Genomic DNA, 15,504 nt, shown 5'->3' with positions numbered 1-15,504 from the left:
TGGCTGATTGGAACAGCCAATAGAATGCGAGCTCAATCTGATTGGCTGATCGGATCAGCCAATCGGATTGAACTTGATTCTGATTGGCTGTTCAGGGCTGGTAAGGTAAAAGAGCTTTGAACTTTAGTAATTTAAAATAGGGTAGGGCATTTTTTTTATTTTGAGGGGCTTTGTTATTTTATTAGGGGGCTTAGAGTGGGTGTCATTAGTTTAAAATTGTTGTAATATTTTTCTGATGTTTGTAAATATTTTTTTATTTTTTTTAACTTAGTTCTTTTTTATTTTTTGTACTTTAGTTAGTTTATTTCATTGTATTTATTTGTAGATATTGTATTTAATTAATTTATTGATAGTGTAGTGTTAGGTTTAATTGTAACTTAGGTTAGGATTTATTTTACAGGTAATTTTGTAATTATTTTAACTATTTTAGCTATTAAATAGTTCTTAACTATTTAATAGCTATTGTACCTGGTTAAAATAAATACAAAGTTACCTGTAAAATAAATATAAATCCTAAAATAGCTATAATATAAATATAATTTATATTGTAGCTATATTAGGATTTATTTTACAGGTAAGTATTTAGCTTTAAATAGGAATAATTTATTTAATAAGAGTTAATTAATTTCGTTAGATTTAAATTATATTTAACTTAGGGGGGTGTTAGTGTTAGGGTTAGACTTAGCTTTAGGGGTTAATACATTTATTAGAATAGCGGTGAGCTCCAGCCGGCAGATTAGGGGTTAATGTTTGAAGTTAGGTGTCGGCGATGTTAGGGAGGGCAGATTAGGGGTTAATACTATTTATTATAGGGTTAGTGAGGCGGATTAGGGTTTAATAACTTTATTATAATAGCGGTGCGGTCCTCTCGGCAGATTAGGGGTTAATAAGTGTAGGCGACGTTGTGGGGGGCAGATTTGGGGTTAATAAATATAATATAGGGGTCGGCGGTGTTAGGGGCAGCAGTTTAGGGGTATATAAGGATAACGTAAGTAGCGGCACTTTGCAATCGGCAGATTAGGGGTTAATTATTGTAGGTAGCTGGCAGCGACGTTGTGGGGGGCAGGTTAGGGGTTAATAAATATAATATAGGGGTCGGCGGTGTTAGGGGCAGCAGATTAGGGGTACATAAGGATAACGTAGGTGGCGGTCGGCAGATTAGGGGTTAAAAAAATGTAATCGAGTGGCGTTGATGTGGGGGGACCTCGGTTTAGGGGTACATAGGTAGTTTATGGGTGTTAGTGTACTTTAGAGCACAGTAGTTAAGAGCTTTATGAACCGGCGTTAGCCCAGAAAGCTCTTAACTACTGACTTTTTTCTGCGGCTGGAGTTTTGTCGTTAGATTTCTAACGCTCACTTCAGACACGACTCTAAATACCGGAGTTAGAAAGATCCCATAGAAAAGATAGGATACGCAATTGACGTAAGGGGATCTGCGGTATGGAAAAGTCGCGGCTGAAAAGTGAGCGTTAGACCCTTTCCTGACTGACTCCAAATACCGGCGGTAGCCTAAAACCAGCGTTAGGAGCCTCTAACGCTGGTTTTCACGGCTACCGCCAAACTCTAAATCTAGGCCATAGACTCTTCAAATATATTTTGTTCACAATTTATTTCGTTAATCGAATTTTGTAAATTCTCATTTCCCTTCTTACTTGCATAAAATCTTTTAAGGGTGAGTTTACGTGAGAATTTTTGGAGATCTATAAATAGTTCAAAATCACTAGGGTTTTGTGTAGGTGCAAAAGAAAGACCTTTCTCCAAAAGCTCCTCCTCTTTGATAGTTAGAGTTTTGGAGCTGATATTAAAAATCTTCTGTTTATGTTTTTGTTCCCTCACCATTCTTTCCCTTTTCTCCTTTTTGAGTCGGAGTACCAATCCTCCTCGACATCCTCTCCTGCTTCTCTTACTCCTCTTTTCAAATTCATCCCTGTCGGGGACTCCCCTACCCCTAAAAAATGCTCCTGATTGAATTCTGTGGAGGGTTTGAAGTAGTGGCCAATTTTATTAGGTTGTCCCTCTGTAAAATTCAGATTTTTAGCATTTGAATATTTGGGTCTGGCTCCCATCCCGTCATATGGCCCTCCTTTTTTATTTTGTTTATTGGGATGTTGGTATGTTAAAGATTGACCATTGGTATGGTTTTTTTTTTCATTCCAATTGCCTTTATATTGAGGCCCTCTAAAGGAATAGTTCCTGGCTCTAAAACCCAGATTCTTATAGCCATTTTTGGTACTTCCTGCATTCCCATTAATAAAACCTTGTTTTGGTGTACCCTTATTTTTATTTTTATTTCCATTATTATAATAATTGCGTTTCATTTGTGGTGTTACAGAATTTGCACCATTATTCTCAAAATTATCCCTTCCATTATTGTTTTTATTTTTATTTTTATTTTGTTGATTCTGTTTTTGATTTATTTTCACACTTGTTTTCTTTTTATTTAAATTAAACTTAGGTTGACCATTGATATGAAAATTTCCAGATCTAACATCTATTTCATCTTCTGTGTTAATGTCATTAGTGGTTGAGGGGTCTTCATTATTTTAGTGGAGTTTGTGAGTATATAGGCATTATTCATTTTTTTCTTTTTAGTTTTTATTACCTCATGTTCAAAAGTAGTTATTGCCTGCCTATTCCTTTAATCCAATTCCCAAAAATGATCACTTTCCCCACATTTTTCTAACTCATCTTCAGTCTCTCTTATCTGTTCTGTTAGTGTATTTACCTTCTTATCCCTATATGTTATAGCAATATCAACTAACTTAAAATAACACTCCTCCAGCGCTTCCTCCCACTCTGTATGTAACTCTACTTCCTCTAATTCAAAAATGCAGTTTTTAGACATTCTTAAACCATTCGGTACTAAATTGTTGCTTTTAAAGTTTTCTAAAGCAATCATATCGTACCAATGTCTAATCTGCATTTTTTAAAGCTTTTCTAATCTCTTAAAGAGGAGTTCATTTGATTTTTTACTGAAATTTGTAGATAGAATTCTACGTCTATTGGTTATATTAAAGTATTTTCCATATTTGTTTGACATTATTTTAAGTTAAGATATGTCTTTAGTTCCTTTCAATTGTTTAAAACAATAAATATATCGAAAAATAATAATAATAGTTCAGATGGCTAGGGAATCTATAATAGGACTTATATTGCTAAGTTGAGAGTAACACAATCAATGTATTATCGTATAATAGGTGTGTGCTAATGTATCACGTACACCCTAGAGTATGCATATAGACAAGAGTGAGATTATCACTGTCATACAATGGACATAATAATAATATATAAAACCATTAATATAAATTTAATATTATCAGAAAAGCTCTAATATCTAATTCTGGATTTGACTCTGACACATATAGACAATGAGATTGTGACAGGTCTTTATAGAAAGGACACGGATACAAACGCCTATTTGCAGGCAAAGAGTGGACACCATGAGAAATGGATCAGAAATATCCCATTTAGGCAGTTTCAAAGAGTTAGAAGAAACTGCACAAATGTGGAGACTTTCGAACAGGAGTCTATTATACTCAAAGAACGTTTTCTCAAGAAATAAGGAAATTATACGAGACTTTGTTCATTACTAAATACAATAGATCATCTCGTCAAATAGAAAATGTTTTTTAAAAAAATGGTATTTGGTCTGTTGATTACAAGACCCCATACTAAAAACAGTATTAACCGATAGACCCCAAGTGATATTTAGAAAAAAATCTAAATTTTAAAAATATCTTAGCTCCCAGTAAACTAAGGGGGATAATAAACAGGGAAATTGGTTATAGAAGAAAACAAATGGATTCTATAAATGTGGAAGAAAAGGATGTCTGAGTTGTACACATTTAGACAGAGATAATAAAAGTGTTGTCTCATTAAGAATCAATAGAGTTTATGACATCAAAAATTAAATGAACTGGTAGACCACCCATGTTGTGTACCACTTGTAATGTTCATGTGGGAAGATATATATTGGGAGGACCAAACAAAGCCTACAAACACGCTTTTGTGAACACCTAAACAATATAGAAAAGGGAATTTTGACACATGGGGTATCGGCTTACTTCACTACAGTACATAACCAGGACCCTAGTAGTCTAAGAGTAAAAGCTATAGAACTAATCAAATTGGATAGCAGGGGAGGAAATAGACTAGTGACTCTTAGACGCAGGGAAACATATTGGATACAAACCCTAGGTAGCCTTGAACCAATAGGAATGAATAGGGAAATAGATTTAGCAGCCTTCCTGATAGATGGCTAAACTAATGGCATCTCTTCCTAATTTATCTTAATAAGCTAGCTGAGTGAGGATATATAATGGAGCCGTAAATTAAATAATGATTAATATTAAATAAAATAACATTATAACTGCCCTATAGGGGAATATTTGAGTAGTTTCTTATTTAAGATTTTATTTTAAATCTATTAATTATATTTTTTTACATTTTTAAACATCAAGTTTAATGTTGATGATATTTTGTTGTAAATATTCTCATGATGATTATTTATTTGTGATTTTAAAACTTTATAATTATTTGAATTCAGTTTTTAGTAAAAAAAATATTTACTTGCTAGACAGATAGGCACCTGTGGATTGGATGAGAACCAGTCATGTGGGATCATTATTACTACTTTATAAAGACGGTCTGTTGTAACAGTGGGCATGCCTCTGACGAAGTAGGAAGCCACCTACGAAATCCATTAGGCCACACCCACCATCCACATGTCACACTCAACTGTTCCTTCTATCCGGCCGGAATCTCTGTGTACAGCTGTGAGCTTTCATTGTGACGCTTGTGTATTAGCCTCTCTTGGATAACATGCACTATCAGTGCTCATGAGACTCTGTTTTGATAATTGACTGAAGTCCAGTGCCCTACGGATTGTCTTGTCTGGAAAACCGCATGAGTGGCAATATAAAGGAGTTTTCTTATGGGACACTTTCAGCATTTTACAAGAGTCGTGATTTTCACTGATGTGCTATTTGTTTTGATGTTCTTTTAACATACCTCAATATGTTTGAGGTTGGGAAATGTGATTTTTTATTTGTCTTGAATAAATTTATGTTTACCTGCCCTAACTTACTACGCTTAGCGTGCGCCTCTGTATCCCCTTCTTGAATATGTGAATGCGTTTGCAATATTCTAATTTCGGTGGTTTTGCGCATGTCAGGTCAGAGTGAAAACTGTTTATTTTCATCTCATAATACGAGTGCAAACTGACGAGCTCAAAAATCTTGCTTCTAGAGCAATTAACACTCAAGCGAGAGCATAATTTGTACTCCACTCATAATCTGTCCCATTATTGGTACATACCCTTAATAAATTATATGAATCGAATACAAAAGATAGAACTGAGAAGGAAGTAACTTCTCACTGAAATGACAGGGAATACAGCACTTTTTTGATATAAAAAATGTTACATACTTTTCTCAAAAAAAATCAAACCATACAGTATACAATGTAGGTGTCCAATAAACAATGAAATCCAACACATAACAAAAGTGCATACAACTATTAAATACATGTAAGTAAAGAGACGTCTCTGACCATAAAACCGAAAGCAGCCAAACATTAGAACATGTTCTTATATAACTTAAAAGTGATCTGCAACACCCAACCAGATGGTGACCCTACCAAAAATCAGGTAGGTATTTCCCACCATGGTATACTTATAAGATCTATAAGTGCAGTCACTAAATGTTGTATCAGTATATGAAAGTATTTTGAATTAAACATAGATTTTGGACAAGGTATAAACACATGTACAAGCCAGACCTCTTTTCTTTCTCAGATCCCTCCTCTAAGCACTCTTTTTCTCTTTTGTCCTAACAGGGACACAAACTCAATTTTTGCAGAATAAAGCTCCCTCTGTACCAACTTACTCAGCTGATTTAAAAACTGACCCACACACTCCCCAATGTTTCACCCTCCTCTAATAGTTCACATTTAATCAATCAAACATATTTACACTCACATCATTTATTCAGTACTCTCACAACACATTCTTTTTATTTTTAAGCCTCCACAGCATCACAACCTTCCTTATTAATACAACACCATATAAAAACCTTTCTGTATTTGTCATGGAAAACCACCTTTAATAGATAAAGATGAGAAAAATATGGAAAAGTAAAATTTGTTTCATTCCTTTCCTTACACACACCGCAACAAACACACACATGCATACACACATCACAACAAACACACAAACACTCACTTCAACAAACTCACACACACTTATATACATACATAAACACATACACCACAACAAGCACACATACACATGCCTGTGCATGCACACTCCTTTAGAATTTCTCTTACAGGAATCACCTCTACCTCAACATGTATTTCTACCCTAATATGTATTTAACTAGTCCTTTTTTAGGTACCCCGGTTCCAACCCTTGCTCCCTCTCTCCCCCCCCCCTATTTTGCGCTCTCTCTCCCCCCCTCTCTTTTGAGTTCTCTCTCTCCCCCTATTTTGCTCTCTCTCTCCCCCCCTCTCTTTTGAGTTCTCTCTCTACCCCTTATTTTGCACTCTTCCCCCCTCTTTTGCTCTCTCTCTCTCCCCTTTTTTGCTCTCTCTCCCCCTTCTTTTGCTCTCTCTCTCCCCCCTCTTGCTCTCTCTCCCCTATTTTGCTCTCTCCCCTCTCTTTTGCTCTCTCTCCCCCCTCTTTTGCTCTCTCTCTCCCCCCTCTTTTGCTCTCTCTCTCTCTCCCCCTCTCTTTTGCTCTCTCTCCCCCCTCTTTTGCTCTCTCTCCCCCCTCTTTTGCTCTCTCTCCCCCCTCTTTTGCTCTCTCTCTCCCCCCTCTTTTGCTCTCTCTCTCTCTCCCCCCCTCTCTTTTGCTCTCTCTCCCCCCTCTTTTGCGCTCTCGCTCTCTCTCTCCCCCCTCTCTTTTGCTCTCTCTCCCCCTCTCTTTTGCTCTCTCTCCCCCCCTCTCTTTTGCTCTCTCTCCCCCCTCTCTTTTGCTCTCTCTCTCCCCCCTCTCTTTTGAGCTCTCTCTCCCCCCTCTCTTTTAAGCTCTCTCTCCCCCCACTCTTTTGCGCTCTCTCCCCCCTCTTTTTTGCGCTCTCTCCCCCCTCTTTTTTGCGCTTTCTCCCCCTTGCGCTCTCTCCCCCTCTTTTTTGTACTCTCTCCCCCTCTTTTTTGCTCTCTCCCCCTCTCTTTTGCGCTCTCTCTCTCCCTCTTTTGCACTCTGTCCCCCCCTTCTCTTTTGCGCTCTCTCCCCCCTCTTTTGCACTCTCTTTTAAACTCTCCCCCCTCTCTTTTGTGCTCTCTCTCCCCCTCTTTTGTGCGCTCTCTCCCCCACTCTTGCGCTCTCTCCCCCTCTCTTGCGCTCTCTCCCCCTCTCTTTTGCGCTCTCTCTCCCACCTCTCTTTTAAGCTCTCTCTCCCCCCTCTCTTTTGAGCTCTCTCTCCCCCTCTCTCTCTCCCTCTTTTGCACTCTGTCTCCCCCTTCTCTTTTGCGCTCTCTCCCCCCTCTTTTGCACTCTCTTTTAAACTCTCCCCCCTCTCTTTTGTGCTCTCTCTCCCCCTCTTTTGTGCGCTCTCTCCCCCACTCTTGCGCTCTCTCCCCCACTATGCGCTCTCTCCCCCTCTCTTGCGCTCTCTCCCCCTCTCTTTTGCGCTCTCTCTCCCACCTCTCTTTTAAGCTCTCTCTCCCCCCCTCTCTTTTGAGCTCTCTCTCCCCCCTCTCTTTTAAGCTCTCTCTCCCCCCACTCTTTTGCACTCTGTCTCCCCCTTCTCTTTTTTGCGCTCTCTCCCCCCTCTTTTTTGCGCTCTCTCCCCCTCTCTTTTGTGCTTTCTCCCCCTTGCGCTCTCCCCCCCTCTTTTTTGCACTCTCCCCCTCTCTTTTGCGCTCTCTCTCTCCCTCTTTTGCTCTCTCTCTCCCTCTTTTGCACTCTGTCTCCCCCTTCTCTTTTGCGCTCTCTCCCCCCTCTTTTGCACTCTCTTTTAAACTCGCCCCCTCTCTTTTGTGCTCTATCTCCCCCTCTCTTGCGCTCTCTCCCCCTCTCTTTTGCGCTCTCTCTCCCACCTCTCTTTTAAGCTCTCTCTCCCCCCTCTCTTTTGAGCTCTCTCTCCCCCCTCTCTCTCCCCCTCTTTCTCTCCCACTCTCTTGCTATTCCCCCCTCTTCTGCTTGCTTTCTTTCTTTCCTTCCTCTGTTTTGGTCTCTCCCGCCGGCCACGCCCCTCTCGCGCGCTCCTGTGAGGCCACGCCCCCTCGTCACGCCCGCCGGCCACACACCCTCGTCATGCCTGCCACACCCGCCGCCCACGCCCCCATCACGGCACGCCCGACGCCGGTCACGCCCCCACCAGGCAGCTTCCGCAGTGCGCACTACTCTGCAGCTGAAGGCCAGGTGTGTTTGTCCGCGCGCAGTCTCTACTGCGCATGACGGCTTCAGACAAACACACTTGGCCTTGGCCTTTTATAATATAGAATACACTCCTGTAGAATCATACTTTTAAATCTGCTTCATTCAACTTTTGGTAAAAAAAACACATTTATTGTCAGAGTCCCATACATACATACATGTAATGAACAGCTCTTTAAAGGGCCAGTCAACACCAGAATTGTTGTTGTTTTAAAAGATAGATAATCCCTTAATTACCAATTCCCCAGTTTTGCATAACCAACATAGTTATAATTATACACGTTTTACCTCTGTAATTACCTTGTATCTAAGCCTCAGCAGACTGCCCCCTTATTTCAGTTCTTTTGACAGACTTGCATTTAAGCAAATCAGAGCTGTCTCCATGGTAAATTCACATGCATGAACTCAATGTTATCTATATGAAACACGTGAACTAATGCCCTCTAGTGTTGAAAAACTATCAAAATACATTTAGATTAGAGGCGGCCTTTAAGGTCTAAGAAATTAGCATATGAACCTCCTAGATTTAGCATTCAACTAAGAATACAAAGAGAACAAAGCAAAATTGGTGATAAAAGTAAATTGAAAAGTTGTTTAAAATTACATGCCCTATTTGAGACATAAAATATGTTTTTGGACTTGACTGTCCCTTTAATGCTGAGTAAAATGTTGGCGAGATATGAATGATAATTATTCCACTCCATTTCCAAAATAAACTTTAATATATAATTAAGAAGTAGCTAATAAACTAAAAGATTTAAATTAATGGCAACATGCTCACACAACAAACACACACACACACACACATACATACAAACACAACAACAAACACACACAGAATATAAAGAAGAACATAGGGGCGCCTCATGTGCAGGATCATCAAACACAAATATGAACTGGATATAATATAGGCCAAATGGGTACTCACATATTAATAGAGCACACCCATGTGCTGGTAGGTGCAGGCTGTACGATTATCGGGTGTAACAGCTCACCCCCAGCTGCGATTTTCAGTGTACTGCAATGGATATAAAGCATAGATAGAAGGCACTACATGTGCAGATCAATCGGAGTATAACCATATATTTTGCTAATGTCAAATGGGTACTCACATATTCACCAAGCACACCAATTTGCTGGTAGATGCAGACTGACAGATTTATAGCAGGTGTGTCAGCTCACCCCACTGTGGTTCTCCCAATGAGCAGGATACAGGTGCAGGGAAGTGCCATTAATGGTACTCCAATAGGAACTCAATAATCACAGGCAGGTAAGGTCTTTCCACTTAATTTGGGTTTTTGTAAAATATGGTATTTATTTAAAAAGTTTAAAAACAAATACAAAAGTGGAATAAGGGTATCCAAATGTCCCCCTGTACATGCAACACGTTTCTTGGCGCTATAAGGCTGTTACATTAGGCATAATATACACCTTACCAATACACCTGCTTTATATAGCTCCTACCTAACTCAAATGAACCATATCCTCCCTTTTAGGGGGCGTGTTCTCTAATTGATTAGTTGCATACACCTGCATATTCAGGCTCTACACTCAGATTCTACCCATATGACCATTAAAGCTGTATGCCCTATCTTACATCTCATATATGGAGCAGCAATCTTAATAAGCAACATATATCCTATACCCACAAATGGTAACATAGAAAATAAATATACATTTCATTTCCTTATACATCTCTAAAATAACACACATATATATATATATATATATATATATATATATACACATATACATATACATATACATTTCCTTTCATATTACATCTCATCAGTCTCATCAGTAATGATTTTCACAGTTACCCAGTTGATATAATACACATTTTTTGTCTCACAATGATTTACATTCCATCTTTCATTGAATACATTCTTATCTCACAAATATCTTCACTCTGTCTTACAATAATTTATGATGTCTTACCTTTTTATAAATCCTTATTCCATCTATATATAAGACTCAATACATAGATATAGGGGGTGTAACATTTTTTCTTGGGGTTTATAAAGACGATTGGCATGTCAATCTGCTTTTTTCATCTGTTGTTATTATTTTTATTAATGTTTTCCACGATCATTTTTGTGAAAAAAAGCCCCTTAGCTATCTTATCTACGTGAATCCTACCTTTATTGTTTTATTTAGTTGCGCTGTGCAAGATGTATCCATTGGCTAAATAAAATTTAGCATAAATGAAACACGGAAGTAAGTGTAATATGCTGTGTACACAAACAAACTGGAGTGTGGGTGTAAAAAACTGGACACGTACTTTCAACACCTTGCACTGATGAAAACGGACACATACTTGCACAGCGCAACTAAATAAAACAATAAAGGCAGTATTCACGTAGATAAGATAGCTAAGGGGCTTTTTTTCACAAAAATGATTGTGGAAAACATTAATAAAAATAATAACAAGAGATGGGAAAAGTAGATTGATATGCCAATTTGAGTTAGGTAGGAGCTATATAAAGCAGGTGTATTGGTAAGGTGTATATTATGCCTGAGGAAACGGCCTTATAGCGCCGAGAAACGTGTTGCATGTACAGGGGGACATTTGGATACCTTTATTCCACTTTTGTATTTGTTTTTAAACTTTTTTTTATAAATACCATATTTTACAAAAATCCAAATTGAGTGGAAAGACCTTACCTGCCTGTGATTATTGAGTTCCTATTGGAGTACCATTAATGGCACTTCCCTGCACCTGTATCCTGCTCATTGGGAGAACCACAGTGGGGTGAGCTGACACACCTGCTATAAATCTGTCAGTCTGCATTTACCAGCACATTGGTGTGCTTGGTGAATATGTGAGTACCCATTTGACATTAGCAAAATATATGGTTAAAATCTGCACATGTAGTGCCTTCTATCTATGCTTTATATCCATTGCAGTACACTGAAAATCCCAGCTGGGGGTGAGCTGTTACACCTGATAATTCTACAGCCTGCACCTACTAGCACATGGGTGTGCTCTATTAATATGTGAGTACCCATTTGGCCTATATTATATCCAGTTCATATTTGTGTTTGATGATCCTGAACATGAGGCGCCCCTATGTTCTTCTTTATATTCTACAGCTCTAACCCGGATCAATCGGTGAGGACTCTGGAGGAGGCAGCCAACATGCGAAAAATTATTTTAAGGAGGATTCTCCTATATCCAAGAAGTATATTTTGTTCACGTGGGACATTTCTTTGTAAAATCTGTATGTATATTTAATATGGTTATTTGTATATTTTACATTGTATCAGACATACTGTATACTGCCAACTATTAAAGGTACAGTCTACACCAACATTTTTTTACGTTTTACTCTTTTACAAGCGCCACCTTAGATTGTATTATATTATAACAAACACACATACATATACATACACACACCACAACAAACTCACACACAAACATATACATACACAAAGCACAAAAAACTCACACATATACATACACACACCACAGCAAACACACACACACACACATATACATACACACACTACAACAAACTCACACATACATATACATACACCACAACAACAACAACAACAAACACACACATATACATACACACACCACAACAAAATCACACAAACCTATACGTACACACACCACAACAAACTCACACACACATATACATATACACCCCGCAACAAACACACAGATATACATACACTCACCACAACAAACTCATACATAAACACAACAAAACAAACACACATCACAACAAACACACATGCATATACATACACACACCAAAACCAGCTCACACACAGATATACATACACACACCAAAACCAGCTCACACACAGATATACATACACACACCACAACCAACTCACACACATATACATACACACACCAAAAAAACTCACACACATATACATACATACACCACACCAAATACACACACATATACATACACACACCACAACAAACACACACACATATACATACACACACCACAACAAACACACACACATATACATACACACACCACAACAAACACATGCCTAATACATACACACACACACCACAACAAAAACATGCCTAATACATACACACACACCACAACAAACTCATACACACATATACATACACACACGAAAACAAACACAAACATATACATACACACACCATAACAAACTCACACACATAAACATATGCACACCACAACAAACTCTCTCACACACACACATATACATACACACACCACAACAAACTCTCTCACACACAAACATATACATACACACACCACAACAAACTCACTCACACACATATACATACCCACACAACAAACACACACACATATACATACACACACCACAACAAACACACACACACATATACAACATCACAACAAACACACACACACATATACATAAACACACCACAACCAACTCAAACACACATATACATACACACACCACAACAAACTCACTCACACACATATACATACACACACACACACACACACACAGATATACATACACACCCCACAACCAACTCACACACACACAAATATACATACACACATCACAAAAAAACTCATACACATACACACACATATTCATACACATAACACAACAAACTCACACACATATACATACACATAGCACAACAAACTCCTACACATATACATACACACATCACAACCAACACACACACATATACATATACACACAAAAACACACACACATATACAAAACCACAACAAACACACACATATGCATAAACACACCACAACACACACACACACAAACAAATATATATACACACATCACAAAAAATCTCCACACACATACACATACACACACCACAACAAACACACACATATACATACACATAACACAACAAACTCACACACATATACATACACACACCACAACAAACTCACACACACACATATACATACACCACAACAACAAACACACACACGTATACATAAACACACCACAACAAAATCACACACAACTAATATATACACACACCACAACAAACTCACACACATATACATACACACACCAAAACAAACTCACACACACCTGTTCATAAACACATCACAACAAACTCACTCACACATATATACATAGACACACCACCACAAACACAAACATATACATACACACACCAAAACAAACTCACACACACCTGTACATACACACACCACAACAAACTCTCACACACACACATATACATACACAAACCAAAACAAACACACATATACAAACTCGCTCAAACACATTTACATACATACACCACAACAAACTCACACACACATATGCATAAACACACATTACAACAAACACACACACACACATATATATATATATATATATATATATATACATACACCACAACAAACTCACACACACATATATACAGTATATACACACACCACAACAAACTATCACACACATATACATACGCACACCACAACAAACACACGCACATATACATACACACAGCACAACAAAGTCACACACATATATATGTACACACAAATATACATATACACATACACTACAACAAACACACATTCACACACCTGTGCACGCACACTCCTTCAGGAATCACCTCTACACTAACATGAATTTGTAACCTAACATATGTTTAATACACTCCTGTAGAATCTTACTTTTAAATCTGCTTTATTTGCCTTTTGGAAAAAAACACATTTATTGTTCCATACATACATGTAATGAACAGCTCTATAATACTGAGTAAAATGTTAGAAAAATATGAATGATAATTATTCCACTCCATTTACAAAATAAAATAAAATAAAAAAGTAAGAAGTAGCTAATTAACCTCTTAAGGACATATGACGGAATTTTTCCGTCATAAAACAATTGAGCAAACTGAAAGCTGTGTCCTTAAAGGGTTAACAGAAATAATTAAATTAATGGCAACATACTCACTCTTTATACAAATATTAACATAAATAAGACCATTAGATTTAATGCATTAACCCAGAAGCCATTATTTAAACAGCAGAAACTATCTTTTACTTTGAAAAATATTTATATAGCATATATCATTCAGGAAAGATTTCTGGATGATATTCATATATATATTGAATCAAATATAGATAAATATTTTGTTTTATTTTTCAGACATACATTGGAAATATTTTGCTGCTAGTTAACCCATACAAAGAACTTCCAATATACTCTGCATTGGTAAGAATATTTCCTATTAGACTGGTTATAATATTTTGTATAAGTCACTGCTATTACTCATACCATTTTTGTCTTCAGTTTTCTTTGTTGTTTACTGAAACAAGAGAACAAGATAACATTTTATGTATTTGTTTTTATTGTGTGAATATTCAGTAAAATATCACCAATTAATGATCATTTTATGTCATTTTATATGTTCTGCATATTGCCGTAATAAGAGTATTTTATTGACTCCAGAGTGTCATCATCATTTCATACAGCTTTAAACATCTGCTGACTTATATTAAGTAATTAGGTGTGCACGGGCAAACAATTGGGTTATGACAATTTTTTTTGTAGGGAATATTCGAAAAACTTAATTTTTCATATATCCGTTGCCTGTGCTATTTGGTATTTGTTTTGTTTTCAACTAAACAAATACTGAATATTCATGGGACATTTACATTTATTTTTGTTAAATAAGGGTAAATAGTCCTTTGCTACATGTAAAAAAGTTTACCTGTAGCATTAAACACTAACCTTTAGCGTGCTGGAGAGCTGCGCTAATTCTGACCCTCATTCACAGAGCCAATGGGCCGTGATAATAGGAGGTTAAGCGGGCTCTAAGCTTTCTATTAGTGTGGCTGTGAAGAAGTGTTGGATTAGCACATCTCTGCAGTAAACTATAGGTCAGTATTTTAACCCCTAAGGTAATTTAAAGGAAACAAATGAATACTGACATCAGTATTTTATTTATTTTCTTCTAATTTTTGTGGTTCATTTGTTTGAATACTAATTTGTGAAAACAGAATGAATATCCGTCTGCATTTGTAACAAAACAACTTCACAGGTATTGTATACTGTACAGATGATGTTTCTTTATTCCATATATTAGGACATAACAGTAGACACACTTTACAGACCATACCTAAGAGTTACAAATTCTGTAACATATAAAG

General features: G+C 37.4%; 1 protein-coding gene across 1 annotated transcript in view; it reads left to right on the top strand.

Moving 5' to 3' along the window:
* The window catches only part of MYO16 (myosin XVI), a 944,954-nt gene that overhangs the window by 274,627 nt on the left and 654,823 nt on the right, over nucleotides 1-15,504 (top strand). Inside the window, exon 11 of the mRNA XM_053707787.1 lies at nucleotides 14,501-14,566. Within this exon, the coding sequence (XP_053563762.1) occupies nucleotides 14,501-14,566 (66 nt within the window). The remainder of the gene's footprint in view (nucleotides 1-14,500; nucleotides 14,567-15,504) is intronic.

This window comes from Bombina bombina, chromosome 3 (assembly GCF_027579735.1).
Source record: "Bombina bombina isolate aBomBom1 chromosome 3, aBomBom1.pri, whole genome shotgun sequence".
Classification (NCBI taxonomy): domain Eukaryota; kingdom Metazoa; phylum Chordata; class Amphibia; order Anura; family Bombinatoridae; genus Bombina; species Bombina bombina.
Note: the sequence above shows the minus strand (reverse complement) of the source record. Positions and strands in the feature narration are given on the sequence as shown.